At 34.3% G+C, this 22,242-nt stretch overlaps 1 protein-coding gene across 2 annotated transcripts; it reads right to left on the bottom strand.

The window, feature by feature from the left end:
- Window positions 1-1,821: 1,821 nt before the first annotated feature.
- Window positions 1,822-21,881, bottom strand: LOC129808108 (putative sodium-dependent multivitamin transporter). 2 transcript variants are annotated; one of them, XM_055857838.1, is made up of 8 exons: window positions 21,775-21,881; window positions 14,211-14,339; window positions 13,919-14,140; window positions 13,569-13,851; window positions 7,964-8,021; window positions 7,261-7,903; window positions 2,295-2,732; window positions 1,822-2,221 (listed from the first exon to the last, which is right to left on the bottom strand). In XM_055857838.1, the coding sequence occupies exons 2-8, from the start codon at window positions 14,319-14,321 to the stop codon at window positions 2,174-2,176; spliced, it is 1,803 nt and encodes a 600-aa protein (XP_055713813.1). In that variant the 5' UTR covers window positions 14,322-14,339; window positions 21,775-21,881; the 3' UTR covers window positions 1,822-2,173. The 2 variants fall into 2 exon arrangements, with proteins under 2 accessions (XP_055713813.1, XP_055713804.1); XM_055857829.1 differs by having other exon boundaries at window positions 1,822-2,732.
- Window positions 21,882-22,242: the final 361 nt, after the last annotated feature.

Raw genomic sequence — 22,242 nt, forward strand, 5'->3', positions numbered from 1 at the left:
GCAGCTTCCACTTTTGAACCTTCCTGTTAGGGTGGTCTTGGAGGAATACCACCTGCTTCCTCATGATCCTGGACTTTCTGGATTGGCTGTTGATTGTGAAGAATCACAGTCGCAACACAAACACTCCTTTAGCCACTTTTCTTTGGATTTCCTGAACAAAAAAACATTGATCACTTGATGGTTTTGGTCTTTTCCACTCTTTACATCTCACCTTTATCGTTTAATATCCTGATGGTAGCCATTCCTGCACAAAATTTCCACCAATTTGCACATTTTATTCACGAACAGAAAAAAAATAGCTTAGCCAGAGGAACCACTAAAAGGAAAAAGTCGTTTTTGCATTCGAATCTGGCAACACTAAAGAAAGTGACAGATGTTGCATTTAATTTTTAATGTTTTTAGGAATTTTTATTGTTCTTGAGGAACTCTTCTTGTCTAATTTTGTTGCAAGAGGTCTAATAAATATAAAAAATGCGATAATTGTGATAAATTTGTAAAACTTGCAGGGTTTTTTGAGAACAAATGACAGTGAGTGAAAAAACACTGATAGAAAATTGAAATTTTTTTTGTATTTCTTGTAAGTTTTTTATTCTTTTCTTGCTCTACAAATAAAAAGAAACTATTCTAGAATCCTTAGAGTGCAAAGGATGTGAAATTTTCCATTTCTTGAAGGATAAAAAGGAATTTCTTTTCAGTCAGTGACACTTATGGTGATCTAATGGAATGAATTTTAGTATCCGTAGGGCTTTGAAACAGCTTACGAATTGTCTTGAAGTCTATCTAGAATTTCTAGGGTTTCTTCCCGAGAGGATAGAATATCAGGACGACTAAAAAAAGCCCTCAAGAACCCCAAAACAGATGACAAATCTGGTCAGAATGCTATCTTTAGCATGGCAACTTTTATACTAAAAAACACAAGAAAAAAAAGTGAAAATCAGAGAATTTTCCAAATTTTCCCACAAATCTCTTCACTGGCCAAATCTTTTATAATTTTTAATGAACTTACTACGGAAATTTGCTTACTTCCGTGCAAAAATACATCAAAAATATTACCATAAATGTCGCATAAAGGGCATTGTCCGCCATCTTCTATTTGACAACTGAATCATTTTGGTGAATTTTTTCGAGTAAAGCAATCACTTTTTCAAGACATTTTCTCGAAGATTTTCCACGGCCAATTCAAAAAATAAATAGTCACAAATGCTTCCAAAACTCACCAATTTTCTTTTCCAATTTACAAATCACCGATATTCTGCATATTTTTCATAATTTTCCACGAATTATGAAATGTTGCAAAAGTCGCTGGGCGACCCATATTTAGCCTATTTTTACTATCAAATCACGCCTTTTAACCAATTCTATGTCACAAAACTAATTCTAAAAACTATTTTATTTATGATAACATCAATTTTCATTGAAATTTCAATAATTAAAATTCACAAATTGGCTTTAAAAAGCAATCTCGGCGACGTTTTTTTCAAATGATGGCGACTACCACTACAAAAGCAGAAAAACGACTTTTTCCTTTAATGTTGGTTCCTCTGGCTTAGCAAGTCAACTGACGACAAATGGAACAGATGCTACACTGTAAATTCTCGATTCGCTCGATTCACACTGACGTCACAAAATCACTTCCCCTCCCGATGCGTCGTACCCTACCTGATAGAGCAATGTTGTGAGTTGTTGTTTGAATTGATAAGGTCCACGTACCTTGAATCGAGACGAAACTTTCTTATATTGTATATACTTACTCAAGCACATAGCCTATGTGGAACAAAAGCACCAAAAATTGAGAATCTCATCCAGAAAAAATAAAACACATTTTTCATGGAAATGCCGTTGTATTTGCTAATCACTTGTTCACATACCATTTATTACCTAATTTTCATAAGTACATCCATCAGACACTACTTGCTTTCTTGTATATTGTGGAAGACTTCTTTTCTTATTTCCTAGCACAGAGTTTTAGTTATTTAATATACCCCAAAAAAAAAAAACATTAATTTGAGCCATAAACTAACATCTATAACTGAGTGATCAAAAAACAATCTCATGGGAAAACTAAATACAAGATTTTGTAGTATAAATAATTAACTAAATATAGAGTATGTAATACTCATTATAAATTCATTGTAAAACGATTCTCGTCAGCAAATTACATACAAAAAAAAATCTAGAACTTGGTGTTTTCGCTAATCATTTTGGTGCTCGACACATCAACCTGCCCGGTAGAAACATATTAGCTCATTCATTTTTTTACGAGAATCTTTATGTAAATATTTATTGACACTCACCATGCCGCCGTTCTGGATGTACTTGGCATAGCGCTTCTTCAGCTGCCAAGCGATCGGTGGGGAGAACAGATCTGTGTTGATGCATTCCTTGTTCCCATCTTCGTAGATAGTCGACTTTCCCTCGAGTTTCAGCCACTTGAGAACATAGGCCAAAATTAGGCCGATAAATAGCGTAACGAGGAATCCCAGGACACTGTACCACAAGTAAGAGAGTCGGTAGAGCCAAAAGTAATCAGAATCATCTTGAGGAGTACTCAAAGATTCCAAGCGAGCTGTTTGAGCTTCAGAGAATGGTGCGAATGAGTAAAAGGAGGAATTGTAGCGAGGATCAGTACAGCCCTCAACGCTGAAATCTAACATTTTCACTGGTGGCTTCGGCTGACCGAATCCAATCCACATAGAAAAAGCTAAGCCAGTCAGAACAGCAGGAATTGCAGACTGAAATTTGAGATTCACATTGATATTTCCACTGAAATTCTATTCAATATTCCTTATCTTAATTGTAATGTAGGGATAACCGGGGCAGAATTAGTCAGGAGTAGAACTAGACATTGGACTGTTTATTTAAGGTACACTGAGAAAAAAAAGAGGGTGCAATTAACTTTTTTTTCTCATAACTTTAACACTTTTTAGGTGTAAAAATATATCAACATTTTTTAATGTTAATTTTACACCTTTTTAAGGATAAAATTAACATGAAAAAGGGTAACTTTAACCCCCAATACAACTAAAAAGGGTAATTTTTACACCGATTTTGGATCAATAGGGGAGACTAGGGCAAAAAGTCACAAAACGGATATTTTATTTTTTTTTACAAAGTACTCGAACGTCTCGAACTCTACAACTTTTGTGAAAGTAATTTTCCTCTATTTTGTAAGGAAATACGTTTATCGAGCCATTTTCTAAAAGATAATTTTGTGGCCATTCTAAAAATGCAGGGGCATATAGTATAAGTATAAAGCATGGGATATTATCATATTTTGATTCGCTTTGTTACGGGATTCCGTAAATTAAAAAAAAAACCTTTATAACATATTTTTAAATGTTAAAGGAAATTTATTCCTCTACACCTTTGTAAAACACCATTTTTTTTAACTGAACGATAAAAAAGATTTTCAAGCTATTTTGGAAAAAAAAACACACAAGACTGCAAATCGTTTGACCACTGAGAGAAATCCGAAAAAGTTAAAATAAAATTCCAGAAATGTTAATTGTACCCTGCATTATCGATCCGAAATCGGTGTAAATATTACCCCTTTTAGGTTATTAGGTGTTAAATTGACCCTTTTTCATGTTAATTTTACCCTTAAAAAGGGGTAAAATTAACATTAAAAAATGTTGATATATTTTTACACCTATAAAGTGTTAGAGTTACGAGGAAAAAAAGTTAATCGCACCCTCTTTTTTTTCTCAGTGACCAATGCAAACAACAAGCGGCGACACATGGCATTGACGTTTTTTATTTTGCCGTGAGACATCATAAATTGTTTCAGTTTTTCTTACTTTTTGCTCCATAGCTTTTGTTACTTTTTACCCCAAGTGGTCATTTTTAATAAAAATATTTCTTGAGAGAAGAATCTTTGTAAAATTCTAAAATAGATAGCGGCTTCGTATTCAAAGAATCCAAGTCATTTGGGAAATAATCATCGGTGCATAAATTTTGTATAATAAGTGGGTAATAATTGATATATTTTTCAAGGAAAATATTTTAAAAATAGGGCTAAAAATTTTGATATTTTTTATTTTCTAAATTCCTTGTTCGAATTCGAAGAAACATACAACATCGAAGTAGGTTTATGGAAGCTATTTGTGGTAAAAATTTTAAGCCGCTATCTTATTTATCTTGGAAGATATTGAATTTTGAAATTTTCGATTTGTGACTTTTTGCCCCAATCTCCCCTACTGCAGGGTAAAATTAACATTTCCGGAATGTTATTTTAACTTTTTAGGATTTCTCTCAGTGTAAACACCCTTACTCTATGTATTGCAATATTTATGAGTCTGATATTTAGGGCACAGAGGAAGAGGAGGGGCAAAGAGAATACTCGGATTTAGCTCAGTGTGAGCATTTTTACCGAAGAAAAGCGCCTTTAGTCGCTTAAAATTTCTTATTTAATATTATGAGTTTTCTAAAAAGTCCAAAATCATTCAATTTGGATTAAGAATGGATTTATGGTAAATTTTTGAAAGAAAATTGAACAAAATCTTATATAAAAAAAAATAAAAATGTGGTTTTCAGATGACTTTGGGGAAGCTTTTGAACTACCTTTCTTAAAGAAAGCTACAATGTTATCTTAGAACAGCTTTTTTGGATATTCTCACATAAATCCATAAAGCTAAAAACCCGACTGGGCTAAAATCCCGAAAGCCAAAATCCCAAATGGGTCAAAATCTTGAAAAGTCGAAATCCTGAAAGCAGAAATCCCGAATAGGTCAAAATAGCAACGAAAGTTTCCTGTTTGAAGAACACTGTTCATCAAAACGCGTGCGGAACAGGGTTTGGTCCAATGTAAATCCTTACGGGCTAGGAAAAAGCGAACGCGGTTAAAGCAATAGTTCTCTTTGACGGCCACCACTTTTTGAACATTTGGGAGGCCGCCACCGTCGCGGCATGTCGAACAGGGAACTCTATCGCTGCTGAGTGGTCAAAATCCTGAATGGCCAAAATCCTGAATGGCCAAAATCCCGAATGGGCCAAAATTCCGAATGGACCCAAATCCCGAAAGTCAAAATCTCCATTTCGTCGCTTTCAGGATTTTGACTTTTCCGAATTTTGGCTTCCGGAATTCTGGCTTTCAGGATTTTATCTTTTCGGGATTCTGGCTTTTTAGGATTTTGGCGTCTGGCATGTTAGCTTTCGGGATTTTAAGGCCTCTACACATTGTAAGCAATTTTTGTCAAAAATTGCATTTTTGACAGAATTTTGACGTTTCTGCCTACAGCACTGCAGCCAATTTCCTTCAAAAAAGCAATTTTTGACGAAAATTGTGCTCAATGTGTAGACACCTTTAATGACATTATCAAAATCGATTTACCATTAATTTTTGTGGTAAATATTTGAAAGAAGCTTTTCATAAATGTTTTTGAGATTTTAATTTCCCAGTATTTTTCTTAAGAAAATGTCTTTTTAATATTTTAAGCAAGTTTTCAGTTTACGAAATCTGCAAGATTCATCAAAATTAGGTTTAAACGTTTCAAAAGACATAAAAAATATATTCTTTATCGGAATTTCCACCAGGAATGCCCATTTGGGAATGTTTTATAAAATTTCAGGTGAAAATGTTTCAGCCTTATATGAAATTATGGAAGTTTCTATTCACTAAATATTTACTTTATTAAATATAATATATAATAATAATAATAATGCTGGCACAACATTCCATGAAGGAACAAGGCCTTCCCGCAAGGGAATTTCTAGACATGCATTATTATTTTTTCTCGTACGTAAATAAAATATTAATATTTTTTAATAATAATATGTTAAAAAAGCTAATATTCACTCTTTGAAAAGTTAAATAGCTATCCCAACCAATTAATTTCATCAAAATCAGATTAGAATAAGCTTTACGCTGATTTTTCAAGTAAGAGCAGAATCACATTGAAAGTAAAATGCTCACTGTATTTCGTTAATTTACGCATTTTCCTTGCAATTCTTACGCAAATTTTCCATGACCGTATTACCTTATCTCATACTCGGTGGCACTAGGTGAAAATAATATAAGAAAATTGAAGAAATAAAACGATAATTCTATAAACGATGAGCATAAAACTACGAGAAATTAATCGTACAATTTTTTTTGCTCACTGTTTATTGCATTTTCGTTTTATCTCTTTAAATTTTTTTAATATTATTTTCACTTAGTGCCACCGAGTATGAGATAAGGTAATACGGTAATGAAAAATTTGCGTAAGAATTGCAAGGAAAATGCGTAAATTAACGAAATACGATGAGGCTACGGAGAGCATTTTATTGTCAATGGGATTCTGCTCTAAAACCCTTTTTAAGCTAGTAACATTTATTTTGGGATATTATTCTCAAGCTAAAAACGCAAATTCCTTTAAGAAATGTTACTCAGATCCATGAAAACGTTTTTAAACCTTTAAAACAGAAAATAATTTCTCTAAAAAAAAAACAATTTCTAAGGCGCGTTCACTAAAGATTTAAGGCTTTAGTAAACAATTTCATTGATTTTGCAATAAGTTAACATTCTAAAATATTGCATTAAAATTATTTTTTTTACAATTTTTCGAGAAATCTCTTATTCTTGGCGTTCAAAAAATATTTCTTTTGAGGAAAATCCTTCAAAAATAGGGTAAATGTCCTAATTCAAAAGCATTTCCAGACGCTTTAACTTTGACAGAAGATTCAACACATTAAGTTCATATTTTTTCTGAAGAGAATTACATAAATTTGCTCCTTGACTCTTCTAGAATGTTACTGTTTAGTGAAAATTCTTTAGATATAATTTGAAAACTTCTTAAATACAAGAAAAATACGCGAGTGTAAAATGCTTCTATTGGAAACAAATTAATCCAAATGGAGACAAGGGAAAGTTTCTAATTGGAGACAAACAGTGTATAAGTGAAACCGCGACAAAAGGCTTCCAAAACCTTGTTGAGTTGCTTTTGAGTGCAGGATTTGTTCTTACACCGATTTTGGATCAATACTTCAGGCTAAAATTAACGTTTCGGGAATGTTATTTTAACTTTTTCGGATTTCTCTCCAGTGTAAACATACAAAATGGGGTTTACTTTTCCAGACAGCCGAAACACAAGGAAAACATTTCAATTTCTCTTTAACCTTTTATATATGAGTTTAGTAGGTCCCAATGGGGTACACCATCTTTAATGTAAATGAACTCAATAATTTATTGAAGGGTCGATCTAATATTCCAACAATTGTAACATTGATTAATAATGATCAAACATGTATGTAGCTAGAAATATTGCTTTCAGAATCACTTACCCTTTGAGTAGCAACTGTATTGAACATTCCGAGAGTAAAGAGACCAAAGAGCGGTCCACCCACAACTCCAAATACTGTTAGAGATGCCTGTAGAACTCCTCCCAGAGACTGAGCTCCAAAAGCCATCCCTACACAAATCAACCCATAGATACAGGCCATGAATTTTGAAGGTAGGGTCGACTGGGACTCAACCATTGGCCGCTTTTTGACAATACGGTAGAGAGGCTTGATATAATCTTCCAGGGTGACAGCAGCAAGGGAATTGAGGGCAGCAGACACAGTTGACAGACTTGCCGAAAAGATTCCTGAGACAAAGAGTCCTGGAAGTCCGGAATACTCGTGCATTGTGTCCACGACAAAAATTGGCATAAGTTGATCCCTCGATGAGATTCTGCCCTGGAGGTAGGGATCACATTTGGCGTAGTAATAGTAAATGGCTAGACCACTGAAAGATGTACTGAAACTCAATAGGGAAAGAATTGGCCAATTTAGCCATAGAGCTCCCTGAGATGCTTTCAGAGATCTCACAGTCAGCAAACGTTGGACTTGAGTTTGATTCACGGCGTAGAGTGAGAGGTAGGTAAATGCCCCACCGATTATCAAGGACCACCAAGTATGCCGAACAGTCGGATCAGGGTCGAAACTAAAAAGATTTGGCTATTAATTTTGATCTAATAAGATCTTCGAAATAGGCATCTCTTACTTAAGGAACTCTATTCTCTTTCCTTCATCAGCCACTCGCCAAATTTCACCAAAACCACCTAGAAAATTATTGTATCAATTTGTAACTCCGTTATTATTGCATTATACGTTTAAAATTTAATGAAGCTTCTAGGTAAAAAAATTAACATTTTCCTGATCGAAAATTACTCAAAAATAACAATACGTTTAAAAAATATTTAATAATAATAATAATAATACTTTATTTAATCACAATAATAGGGTCATCCCTTTTATAATTGTGATAATTTAAAAAAAAATGAGAAAAAATAGGAACATAAAAAAATAGAGAATGACAAGAATTCAGAATTAAGGAAGTTCAAGAAACAAACAAATTAATTGCTTCTAGGATCCAGCCTGAAGATAGAAATTACGAATAGCAGCCGCAGAAATACGGCAATCATTCGGAAGAGAATTAAACAGAATGACGCCTTTTACAAAAAGCGACCGATAGAGGCAGTCATCTTGAACTTTAGGCACTATGAGTCCTCGAACTCTGGCAGGACTCCCCCTAACCAGAAGACACGACAGGTACCCAGGACATCCAGAAATCAGCAAATGGAACAGAAATAGCACTGCTCTCATTCTCAGATGTGATGGTAAATCACAGCCAACAAATATGTGACTGAAGGGGGAGATATGGTCTCGACGACTTCTGCCACAGATATACCTAACACAATCATTAAACGAAACTGAAAGACGACGGATTGTGTCACTATCCGCCGCAAAGAAGAGCTCTGCTCCATAGTTGAAGAAAGGAAGAAGAAGCGCTCGCACGAGGATCAAGCGAGTATCATAGGGTGTGATGTCCCGGAAGCGTCGAAGGGTATAAAGAGAATAGTTGACCTTACGGCAAATGGAAGTGGCCTGGTCAGACCAGGAGAGAGTTGTGTTGAAGATTACACCTAGATTTTTGACCTGATCAACGAAGTTGATAATTTCACCGTGTAGGTGTAAAGGATAAAGATCAGGGAAAGCAGTCTTTTTGGAGATAACAATAGCTTGAGACTTTTTAGGATTCAAAACTAATCCATTTAAAGAAGCCCAGTGCTCAATATTAAGAGAGATTTGCATTCATAAGATCGAAAGCTTGAAGATGATTAGAGGAATCTCCCTCCACATAAATTTGAAGGTCATCCGCATATAGATGAAACAAGCAATTACGTAAAACTGAGGGTAAATCATTAATAAAGAGAGAAAAGAGCAAAGGACCAAGAATTGAGCCCTGCCCAATGCCCTTACTTAAGAAGGTTGGTGGTGAGACGTCCTGACCAAATCTGACAATTTGCGATCTACCTGTAAAGTAAGACCGAACAAGGGCTACTGCTGAAGACGAGAATTTAAAAAGAGTGCATAACTTGTAGCACAGAAGGTTGTGGGGAAGACTATTAAAGGCCTTAGTGAAATCTAGAAGGACCAGAATAACAAAATGACCTCGATTAAGAGCTGAAGAGATATCATGATTTACCCTAAGAAGGGCAGTCGTAGTGCTGTGACCCTTACGAAACCCCGACTGAAAGTCACATAGCAGTCTATTGTCATCCAAATGTTGAGAGATTTGTTCATGAAGGAGGAATTCAAATGCTTTTGAAAGAACAGGAAGCAGGCTAATAGGCCTAAAGTCAGATGGAGACTTGGGGTTTGAAATTTTGGGAATTGGTACTACTAGAGCCCGTTTCCAAGAATCAGGATAGGTCGAAGTAACAATAACATGGTTGAAGAGATCGGTGAGCACTGGGATGATAACCGGGAGAAGAATTTTAATAAAATCAAGAGAGACACCATCACACCCAATGGCACTCGACTTGACACGGGAAATAGCGTAAACTACATTTTCATGTGAAACACAGCAGAAGCTAAAACCCTCCCAGGGCGCAAGTGGAAGAGAAGGGGAAAATAGGGGGTCAGTAGAAGAAGAGGAAAAATACAAGCATAGCTCACTAGCAGTTAGGGAATTATTATCGTCAGCTGTTACTGACGGTCGTAGACCAAGCTTCTTAATATTACTCCATAGAGTTTTAGCAGGAAGATTAGGGTTCAGAGTTTTACTGAAATGTCTCTTTTTCCGAGATTTAATAAGGTTGCGGACCCTATTACGCAACTTCTTAAAGAAGGCTTCATCATTAGCACAGCCTGAGAGCTTCCATCTTTTATAGGCAGCATCTCGACGCTTAATTAGTGAGACTACACTGTCATTAATCCAGGGAGTGGACAGAGGAGGAATGAGTGAGCACTTCTTAGGCACCACTTTCTCAAATAAGTCAATAATCAAATTTAAAAATCCTGCTACCCTCTCTGATGCCGAAGTTTCAAGAAATATTTGCCCCCAACATACCTCCGAGGTAGCAGTCCGAGCAGCCGACACATCACAGTTTTTAATATCAGCAATAGTTTTGTATTTATTGGTAGGTTTAGGGAGACGGAAACTATATGAGGCATAGATCAGGTCGTGGTCAGAGATTCCAGGCAGAGGAGTTTGGCCAAACTGAATAATTTTCTGTGAATCACATTTTGAAGAAGAAACTTCCTCAAATTTTACAAAATTGCCTAGAAAATTTATACAAACTTATGTGACATTTCTGTTATTGTTTAATTTAATTCTTGCTTTTGAAAGCAAGAATTTTTCTATTAAGCCTTAGTTCAAAAATTAATTACAAAAAAATAAATATTTAAATAAACAATAATTTAATATAAGGATTATAAGGTTACTAATATTAATTGATAAAATTGTGAATTGAAAATTTTCATCAAAACAAATTTTCGAATACAGTAGACTCTCTCTCAATTGGGCATTTGGGGCAAAATGTCATTCGGTTTATCGATCATTAGGGCGTCAAAGCCTTTGTAAATTCCACAAAAAGCGCTTAATTATAAAGAATCACGATAAAATAGGAAGAACTACAGCGAATTTGAGCAAATTAGCTTCATAATTAAACGTGAAAATTGTCAACAAAATTTTTCGCCCGATTCAAAAAGAGCCGATTGAGTGAGAATCTACTGTAAAGTACAATTTTGAGTAAAACAGAGCTCGAATTCATGATATAGAAAAGCTCTCCATGTTTTTTCGTCAGGCGCTTAGACTGGCTAAACTTTTACTTTCGAAAATACAAGATGGCGATTTTTTAGGTCATAGATGTAATAGATGTGTATGAACGAACTTTTCATATAGAATCTATAGACCATATAGACGAAAACATGGTTTCGAAGGGGATGGACGGGGATGGAGTCCTCCGAAGATCGAAAGTTAGTATCTCTGACCGTTTGGCCTCTAGATGGCTTACAAGTTTCCGGACAGGAAAAGAGAATATATAAGGCATTTATGGGTACTTTACCGATTCATTACCTATTGTGACCAATGCAGCCGGGTTGGAAACTTCAAGAACCTTTCCAAAAAAAAATCGAAATCGGTTGAAAAACAGACCATCTAGAGTGAACTTTGACCTTCAAAAAATCAAGATTATGATTCTTTAGGTCATAGAGGTTTGTATGAACGAAATGTTCATCAAATGTTTCACCTCAACAACATATCGAAAAATTAAAAAAAGCGAAGAAGTCGTTTTCGAATCAGACCAAAAAAACATGATTTTGAAGGGTATGAAGGCGGATGGAAAAACAATGACAATTAGATTAGATTTGATTAGATTACAGTGGGAGCGGTTCCTTGCGGAACCGCTACACCCAGCCCTTCTTTTGGGCCCATTATGCATCTTCAATTAAATTAATCCCTGTTAAGGGCAAGATGGTTCAAGCCAGCCTGTTTTTCGGATAAACTCCATTAAACAAGGCGGTTTCAATCTTGATAGGTCCTCATGTCATCAGGCAGCACCGCTTTACCCAGAAGCACTCGTCTAATGTTACATAAGCCTGACGGTCATAAGAATCATCCTTGGATCGACTTATGGGGGGGGGGGGTCTCCCGAAGACCGCAAATTCATATCTCTTACCATTCGGTCTCTAATTGAGTTACAACTTTATGAACAGAAAAATAATTAAGAAAGATAAGTCATTTAAGGGTTACTTCTCCGATTTATTACCGATTGTGATAATATTATTGTTCTATGACTTGGAAGTAGCAGTAAGACTGGGCGGTAGTCGCAAATTAAGGAGGGTGCCTAAATTTGATAAATAAATATGAAATGAATTGAAATTATTGAAATATTATTAAAAATAATAGAATTCATCCAACTGCTAAGGAAAGTAATGAAGCAAGCTAAAGCTTAACGGTTAATGTGGCTAGGTATCAGTGCTTGATCAGATGATCCTGGAATAATTTTGCAAGTTTAACATTTTTTTTTTTCAAAAAATGGGTGCGGTTCGGTCGGTTCGGTTCTTGAAAAAGAGACCTCAGCGCCATGGATCTGATACTAGGGGAAACTGGGGTACCACCAAACACTTTTGAAAGATGCGATTTTGACTGAATTTCCTAAGAAAACTATGAATTTTAGAAAAATGTTGCTTACCCCATGTTATAGTCTTAGGTATAGGCTGCATATTAATGTATACAAGGATGATGTAAAGCACTTCAATTTTCCGTAAAAAGGAAAATTGTATCACCATGCATTTTTCGCTTTTTTCCAACCACCCGGGGTACCAATAAACACCTTCTGGGGCACCAAAAAACACCTGTTTTTCTCACCCATTGAAGTTATTTTGGGCATTCACCACAACTCTTAATTATAAAAAAGGTATTGAAAATGTAAATAATTCTCAAAAAAGCACTGCAAAATTTAGAATGAGTGACCAAAATAACAAAAAACTAAAGCACTGCACACCGAACATATCTTTCAATGGATTTTTCATCATTTTGACAACATTCGACTTCTGACTGGAAAGCAGCGCCACTAAAATCGTGGCAAACACTATACCTAAAGTTCAAATTTTACGCGCTCTTCTGATTATTTGTAATAAAATCGAGAAATCAGTCGTCAATCCTTGATTAAAATCATTTAAGAATCATTTAATGCAAAATTGGGTTCTTGAAACTATATTTCTCCTGAGTCTTGAATGAAAATCCCATGAATGGATATAAATTTCTGAAATCGAACAAAGAGGGAGATGAAGAGTAAGAAAGATAAGAGGAAAAATTTAGCCATTCAAGCTACGCTCGCGACATCTGCAATTGTGAGAAATTTGCCTGTTTGTTGGTGCCCCAAACTCTGTTTTGTGATGGATTTTATATTCTTTTAAAAAAATGTGAACATTAATTTCTTTAGTAGATACATAAATATTATCCCAAAACATGTAGGAAGGTACTGGTGTAGTGAAATTTGATGTAACTTATTTCAGTTTTATTTTCCAGGTAGATATATAAATGACTAAAATTATCAAAATCTCACAATTTTCCGAAAAAAGATTTTTATTTCTAAACTACTTGATCTATGTGGATCATTCTTTCTCTGGACAAGCATCCCTATAGTATCTATGATTTCACATAAGTCTCATTTTCTAAAATCTTATACCTATTTAAAAAATCGCAGTGTTTGGTGGTACCCCTGTTTGGTGGTGCCCCAGTTTCCCCTATATCTACTGATCAACTTAGACACACATTATCAAATTTGCAATCAGTATTACTCAAGCAATTCACTTACCAGCCATTATAGCCGCAACAATGATAATGCTGTAGACGGCAGCAAACATGAGGATTGATTGAAAAACATCAGTGATGAGAACAGCCTTCATCCCTCCAATTGTTGAGTAGAAAGTGCAGACAAGTCCTATGGCAAGGATTGCAGCCACTTTTGACATTCCAGTGACAGCCTCCAGGGCAAGGGCAGGAGCATAGAGTACAATTCCCATGTACAAAATCATCTGAAGAGAGTAAGCAATGCTAGCGCAGAGCCTTGTGGCTCTTCCAAAGCGTCTTTCCAGGTACTGCATTAAAAGAATAAAATAGTCAACACACTTTGGGTTTATTGGGAATCAAAAAGGATGTGTGTACCTCATAGGCACTAGCGGCTTGTAACTTGTAGAAGACTGGAAGGTACAGATGAGATGCAATTGGCGTAGCCAATCCGTAGGAGATATTGATAATGACAAAAAGGGTACCAAATTGATAATTTTCCATTGAAACCCCGAGAATTGTGATGGCACTCATGAAACTTGCCATTAAACTAAAAGATACCGGCCACACACTCATATTCCTATCAGCTAAGAGGTATTCCTGCAAATTTTTCCCAAGAACCTTCAATATTTCCACTTACAGAAAAGAAAAATATTTGAAAAATACCAACATTGGTTGTCTTCTGCTTTCCACCCGTAAACCTGTAGTACACTCCAATTCCTGCCGAGATCATGAGCATCACAATAAACACAACATAATCCCACACTGTAAATGATGCCATTATTGCTGTGAAATTTCTCTGGAACAGAGAAAAAATAATAATGAAATACCATGGCAAACTCCTTCATTTGAAATCACAATTATAATTTGATCGTACGATTTTTAAATTCACTATCACAGGTCAAGTTCAAACTTCCACTGAATTTCAAAGAGCTCCAAAAGTGCTCAAAAATTCCGTGGTTAAACAATCATTTTTTTTTGTTGCTTTCTTTCCTCCGTCTAAGCACAGAATGAAGAGCCAGCAATTGGGCATTATCATTCCCCAGAACATTGTTGTACATCAGGTGAGATTATTATAGCAAATATACTTAAACTCAGAGACCAATAAAATTTTACTATGGGGATTGTGTCTAGCAAAAGAATGGATTCGAGAAATGCTTGATAAGGCAATAGCCCTATAAATCACGTGGTAAGAAACGATTTTCAAATGTTTCATTGGTTAGATAACTCATTGAATGATCATTGCTCTAATTCAAAGTATGAAAGTGGTTCATTAAAGCTGTCCAGATAACATCCTATATAACCATGGAAGATTTTTGATTTGGAGTTGTTTGTTTGTGAAGTTTGTTTTTGCATTAAAATATTAAAATTAAAAAAAATGTAAAAGAAATGGTTTATTTGTTTAGGGTAAGTGTGCCAAATTCCGGTCAGCTTGCAATTTCGGCCACCTTTTTTGTTCCTCGAACTTCCATGAACTTTTAGATTTTACGTACTCTAGAGATTATACAATACAAAAGAATAACAAAAAATGTAGATTCGACAAACGAGATGACGTGAAAAAAATATTGGAAGAATTCCCGCCCGAAGGGCAAGGAACTATAAGAATGAAGGTGGCCGAAATATGGCACCAAAGTTATGTCTATATTTTTATTAATTTTAAAATGTATTAAGAATGATTTTAGAGTAACTAAAGACGGTACACACTTTACAAAGTTCCAAGCAACACTCTTTCAGAAGAAAGAATAAAAAAAATCAATTTGAATTTAAAATATTACATTTAAAAACTTAAGACTTTGACGCTTGCATGCAAATATGACGGAATTTGGCACACTTACCCTATTTATTTTGTTTTTGGGGCAAAATTTTTTTAAAGAAAACACTAGCTTAAATATTATCTATATAAATTCTACAATGTAAAGTTTTGCTGAGATCAACACAACCTGGCAATGCATAGTTAAACTAAATTAATTGAGTAAACTAGCAAAATTATTTGCATATCAAATTCAATCGCTAATGCATTTCATTTTAATACATAAAAACACCTTAATAATTGTATTGAAAATGCAATATTTTTAAAGAGAGTTTAACTATTATAATTTTTAAATGGAATTACTACGAATTGAAAACTGAAGCTTAAATTTAAATTCAGCATGGACTTCGCAGTTGTTAGGTTTAATCTAAAACTAAAATATTAAAGTTGCGTCTACATAGAATTCAAGAGACCCTCATAAGTCCACCTTAGAACCATTAATATGTCCCTCATATCCCACATCTCCCCTTCCCCTCTAAATCCCATGTTTTTTGGGATTGCTCGAAAACGCGTAGTTCAATTTACCTCATTTTTGGATATGTTTTAGAGGTTTCTCAGGCGGACATTTCATACTTAAACGAAAATACCGTTGAATCATTCCTTATAACGTTTTTTCAAGTCAAAGCTTTAAAAGGCTCGAGAGAGCGTTTTTGTCTACCGAATCATATCACGTTTGGGCTCATTAGAAAGGTCTTGGAATTTGCGATAAAATTGAACCGGTTCTAATCGATTATGAACCAGATCATAACGAATAAACCACACCTAACATATAGTAAAAATTAGAATAATATTATTTTCTTATTCATAGTGCTCTTTAAGAATTAGAAACTAGAGGATTTAAAATTGGAGTTCAGAAAAACATACACTGCTAAAAAATAAAAGGATCAAATTGTTCCAAATTTGAACCATCCCTTGCAAAAGGATCAAATTTGGATCAATTTGATCCTTTTATTTTTACCAGTGTACTTTAGATGGTTGTATCAATTTTTTTTGTCTTTATAGGGTTAAATCTACACAGTAAAAAAAATAACACTATTATACAGTAGACTCTCTCTCAATCGGGAATATGGGGCAAAATGTCATCCGGTTTAGCGATAGAATTGAGCGTCAAAGCCCTTGTAAATTCCACAAAAAGCGCTCAATTGTAAAGAATCACGATAAAATATGAAGAACTACAGCGAATTTGAGCAAATTAGCTTCATAATTAAGCATGAAAACTGTCAACAAAATTTGTCGCCCGATTGAAAAAGAGACGATTGAGTGAGAGTCTACTGTAGTGTGTAATCCTTTACACCACTATTATAGTGTTAAATTTGGAAAAAGTGTTTAATTTAAAATTGTTTAATTTAAAGTTGTCGAATTTCATATGATGTTGAATTTGGAATTGTTGAATTCTGTTTATGTTGAATTTTCATTTCATTTCGAAGATTTTGATTTTTTTGTTTTTGTAGACATTTTTATTGATTTTTTCCTGTAATACGCATCCCCCTAATGCGACATGATTACATCTGATGCTCGCATCTTCACGATATACTTGTTATGCATATAAATATTTGATGTTCTATATGACTTTTGCCCAATGAAAAGCATCTCGACTGAAGTATATGTCTTAAATGGAAATTCAACAATTTTTACAACTTTTGTTTAAAAATTCAACAACTTTGGTTGAAATACACAAGGCTTTACACTATAATAGTGTGAAAAATTATGATAAAACTATAATAGTGTTAATTTTTGATCATGCGACAAATAATACAATAAAGTTGTGTATTTTTTCACACTATAATAATGTGAAAAACTATAATCATACTATAATAGTGGTAATTTTTAGATTTTTTCAACAGCTTTAAATCACGAAACATTGTTAAAATTTTTTTATGATTATAAATTGTGAGAAATTTTACACAGATCGCAATTAATAAATTTATCCGATTTCACACATTATAGTGTTAAAATTTTACACATTTTCAGATTAAACAACATTGTTGAAAATTTTTCAACTATAATAGTGGTAATTTTCAATCACGTGACAATAAATTACCAAAATGTTGTGTATTTTTTAAACATTTTTAAATTAAACAACAAAAATTGTCGATTTTCCACTATTATAGTTGTAAAATTTTACACATTTTTTTTTACTAGTAGACCCGGCAAAGTATTTCCTTTATGTGGAGCTGTTTGAAGCCAACTCACAAATTGATAAGAAACTCAGCTTACATTTCTCAGAACAAGACCGCATTTAGACAGATATATGTAGTATATTTATCCCTCTTTACAAGGCTCAGAGTCATCTGCACAAGGCTCACCTTAATTTTGACATATATCGTGTAAAGGTCTCGAGTGCAGAAAAATTCCCATACGCATTTTGTATGTGAAAGTAAAAAATTTGCTTCAACTTTAAAGACCACTCGCCGGGGTCAAATCCGTATCACACCTGATGATCAATGACATATTTTTTTGATTTATAGGAAATAATAAGTTAAAAAGTCGAAAAATGTCTCTATCGATAACCGTTGAACTACTCGAATTTAAATACAATTTATTTATTTGCTTCCCAAAAGTGTGCTTAAGTTGTGTCTACCGCCGACTTAGGCCTCCCCAAGTAAACGGCAGTATCCCTGGTTTAATGACAGTTTTAAGCCAACTCATAGAATCCAGTTAAGCTGAAACGTTCAGCTGAATAAATGGTAATTTATTGTATGACTTTGGCATACAGTTTGAGTAGACTCATCATTTAGCATGGTAAGGAAAGTAGGGAAGAAGCAAAGCAAAGGATATCGGATTGAGTGACAACTGACTTCAAACGAGCACGTGTTGTGCCACTGAATTCAATTAGGAAGAAGAAATTATTTGGGAAATATATAAATAGAAACTTATGAGGAAGATTTATATTATAGGTAAGAATAAAAAAAAGTAAAAATAGTTTGGATTCAATAATAATTAAACAGAAATAAACAAAAACAGTTTAGGCAAATAACGATTTTCGGCAAAATGCACTAAATAAAGTTACTAATACATCATTAAAAGATTTAAAATGGTTTTCATCTCCTATAAATAGGGGAAACTGGGGCACCACCAAACAGGGGTACCACCAAACACTGCGATTTTTTAAATAGGTATAAAATTTCAGAGAATGAGACTTACATGAAATCATAGATACTATAGGGATGCTTGTCCAGAGAAAGAATGATCCACATAATTCAAGTAGTTTAGAAATAAGAATCTTTTTTTGCAAAATTGTGAGATTTTGATAATTTTAGTCATTTATATATCTACCTTTAAAATAAAACTGAAATAAGTTACATCAAATTTCACTACACCAGTACTTTCCTACATGTTTTGGAATAATATTTATGTAACTACTAAAGAAATTAATGTTCACATTTTTTTAAAAGAATATAAAATCCATCACAAAACAGAGTTTGGGGCACCAACAAACAGGCAAATTTCTCACAATTGCAAATGTCGCGAGCGTAGCTTGAATGGCAAAATTTTTCCTCTTATCTTTCTTACTGTTCATCTCCCTCTTTGTGCGATTTCAGAAATTTATATCCATTCATGGGATTTTCATTCAAGACTCAGGAGAAAAATAGTTTCAAGAACCCAATTTTGCATTAAATGATTCTTAACGATTCTTAAATGATTTTAATCAAGGTTTGACGAATGATTTCTCGATTTTATTACAAATAATCAGAAGAGCGCGCAAAATTTGAACTTTAGGTATAGTGTTTGCCACGATTTTAGTGGCGTTGCTTTCCAGACAGAAGTCGAATGTTGTCAAAATGATGAAAAATCCATTAAAAAATATGTTCGGTGTACAGTGTTTTAGTTTTTTGCTATTTTGGTCACTAATTCTAAATTTTGCAGTGCTTTTTTGAGAATTATTTACATTTTCAATACATTCTTTATAATTAAGAGTTGTGGTGAATGCCCAAAATAACTTCAATGGGTGAGAAAAACAGGTGTTTTGTGGTTCCCCAGAAAGTGTTTATTGGTACCCCGGGTAGTTGGAAAAAAGCGAAAAATGCATGGTGATACAATTTTCCTTTCTAAGGAAAATTGAAGTGCTTCACGTCATCCTTGTATACATTAATATGCAGCCTATACCTACGACTGTAACATGGGGTAAGCAACATTTTTCTAAAATACACAGTTTTCTTAGGAAATTCAGTCAAAATCGCATCTTTCAAAAGTGTTTGGTGGTACCCCAGTTTCCCCTATTAGAATTTTAAGATGGATTGTGATAGTCTCTGGTGCGGTTGAGCTATCGGGAACGTCCGAAGTGGCGGATAGAGAAGGACTATCGGGTAGGGTGTTTCAACAAGGAAAAATTTTTTTTGGCACTATCGATAGAAATATCGTATAAAAATGTAGCACCACAATTCAAAGTATCCCCACCTCCCCCTAATTGGTTCTAGAGTCAGTTAAAATTTGTTTGGTCAAACAATCTGGAGGGCCTACACGGCCTACACTTTTCATCCAATTTAGTCAAATTTGAATATATTTGAAATGCCCTGTAATTCCAAATCCGATTGCATCGGTCACAATCGGTAATATATCGGTATTATTTTAAAAATATTGCTTTTTTTCGGTTTTTTTTTAACATTTGGATTTGAGCCATCTACAATGTAAACGATAAGAGATATCGTCTTGCGGTCTTTGATGATCTGTCTTAAATTGACATTATCTTGAGAATAATCCACATATTTCTTTCCCTCCATTCGTTCGCAATCCTCCTCAAATACGCCAAAAATGAGGTTTTACTATTTTGTTTTTTCAAAATTTGATTAGGCAATTTTGCCCATTTCAGTCCATAGACAACTTTCAATGGTAAAAGTTAAAAATGTTAAAATTACAATCATCTTGATCAATTTTCAATTTAGAGATAATTTTCTGGTGATTTATGGACTATTTAAATCGGTATGAAATTGATATGCACTGAAAAATTCTAAGGAGACAAATATTTACATAGAGCTCTTTCTCGAGAGTTTGAGCACTTCTTAAAGCAATGGATGCTTTGTAACCACTTGTCCCGAAGGATTAAATGAACACTGACAGAATCATTGGATGCTCTTAAGCAGTAACAATTTAAAATTTAGTTTAATAAAAAATGAAGGAATATCTTAGAAAAATAAGGGAATATTAAAATCCATAACAGTTAGATATTGCCCCAATTTAAGAAGAATCAAATTTATGATGAATGTGAATGAGGCTCTCGTTACGTTGAGCTCCGCGTTTCTTATAAAATTTGACCCAAAAACAATTAAATTGTGGATGCCAGCATGAAAATTGCAAATTTCATTTTAAACGCTCCCACTCTATTTTGGTGAATACTCACTTCTGTCTCTGAAGAACTCTCCTTGATAAAGCAATTGTTTTATTGGTTTTATTGCTAGGTGATTTGCAAACTTTATTGTAACTTCAAGTGGAAGTTCATAAAGAAATAAAATGATCACCACTTCCCACTTTACCCACAAAGTCCGCTAACTTGAGACTCATTTCACGGGTGAGAATACCCACATGAAGATGATGCTACAATTAATTTGAGTCTCTCTAAATTGAAGGCAATGAATATGAGTCCGTATACAACAGAATTAAATTATCTATTGTGGCAATTGAGAGAAGCATTTCACAATGTTGTTCTTTGGATAATGTTTAGAGAAGTTTCTATTCGGCTTAATTTTTGGTGGTAAAAATTCACGATGATTTTTCATGACTCACAAAAACGTGGTTTCTCTCCTTCGGTGTATTTTTCTTCCCACTTTGATCTATTCTTGAGCAGAGTTTCGTTTTCCTGAGAGCAAAAAAAAAAAGTGGAATGTGCCGCACTGTATTCAGTTTCCAACTTCCTTCCCAAATGCTTCTCATTTAGCTACATTGTTGCAAGTATTTATTGCTCTTCGCACTTTTTGCACAGTCAAAACATTATGATTTAGTGCACAGAAATAGCGCAAATGAAGCAATTTTCCCGATAATTTCTCAATTAATTTATCTGTTCTGGCGCCAAAATGAAGCATAACAATGCGTTCAAGACCACAAGTACAATGTTTCAGTTCATGGGAAGCTAAATCCAAGCTTATTAAATGTTTTTTTATCTCGTGACCTGACATCGTAAAACCGCGCTTTTTGCTGGACATAGAGCAACCGCAAAGGAAAAACAAGGCAATTCCTTTGGACCACCACGACGAATTTCACGTATCAGTGTTGTCAATATAATAATTTTAGTGTGACAAAGTTATCACGGCCTTGACCCAAAGCTGACAAGAGTTATCAGTTCCAAGAGGCAAAGCAGCCAAACAGAATTGTGCAATATCGATTTGCGTGCTATGTCTCATTTTCACGTTACATAAATCTCACATTAATCGATGAGAAATATTATTGTTTCTCCCAAAATCAGATAGTGGGTGTTCTGTAGTGTACTTACCTCTTTCAACGATGATGAATCAACAAACAATTGTATAAATATATGTACAATTTTTGGGGGTCTCTGTGGCACGCACAATTTGAGGTTATACACTCATTTTTTACCCTGAAAATTGCAGGGCCTCGCGATTGGGGCTTCGGAGTTGAAGCCATTTTTTATTTCACTCCTCCATCTCGCTTACTCTTATAGAAAAGTGCTAAATTTTTAAACGTTAGGGCTTGTAGTTTAAAAACTATGGTTCTTATCAAAATATGGTTTTGACTTATCAAAAGTGGATCTAATAAGCCATCATTATGCAAAATATAATAAAAGTCTGAGGTCTTGTTTAGGCTGTGGTACTCGTTCCGAAAAAAATGCGTATCAACACACAGCATATTTGAGTGTATACTTCAATATTACGCAATTGAATCAACCATTGCGTTCAATTTGAGTTATATTGTGTTCATTAATTGTTCTTAATGATAATGA

This window comes from Phlebotomus papatasi, chromosome 1 (genome assembly GCF_024763615.1).
Source record: "Phlebotomus papatasi isolate M1 chromosome 1, Ppap_2.1, whole genome shotgun sequence".
Classification (NCBI taxonomy): Eukaryota; Metazoa; Arthropoda; class Insecta; order Diptera; family Psychodidae; genus Phlebotomus; species Phlebotomus papatasi.

Bases quoted from the DNA above. Each gene is read 5' to 3' on its own strand.
- LOC129808108 (XM_055857829.1), bottom strand. From the start codon at position 14,321: ATGGCATCATTTACAGTGTGGGATTATGTTGTGTTTATTGTGATGCTC. The intron at 13,852-13,918 runs GTACACACATCC...CTTTTAATGCAG, and splicing joins AAGCCGCTAGTGCCTATGAG to TACCTGGAAAGACGCTTTGG. The intron at 2,733-7,260 runs GTAAGTGATTCT...CTCAAATTTCAG, and splicing joins ATACAGTTGCTACTCAAAGG to TCTGCAATTCCTGCTGTTCT.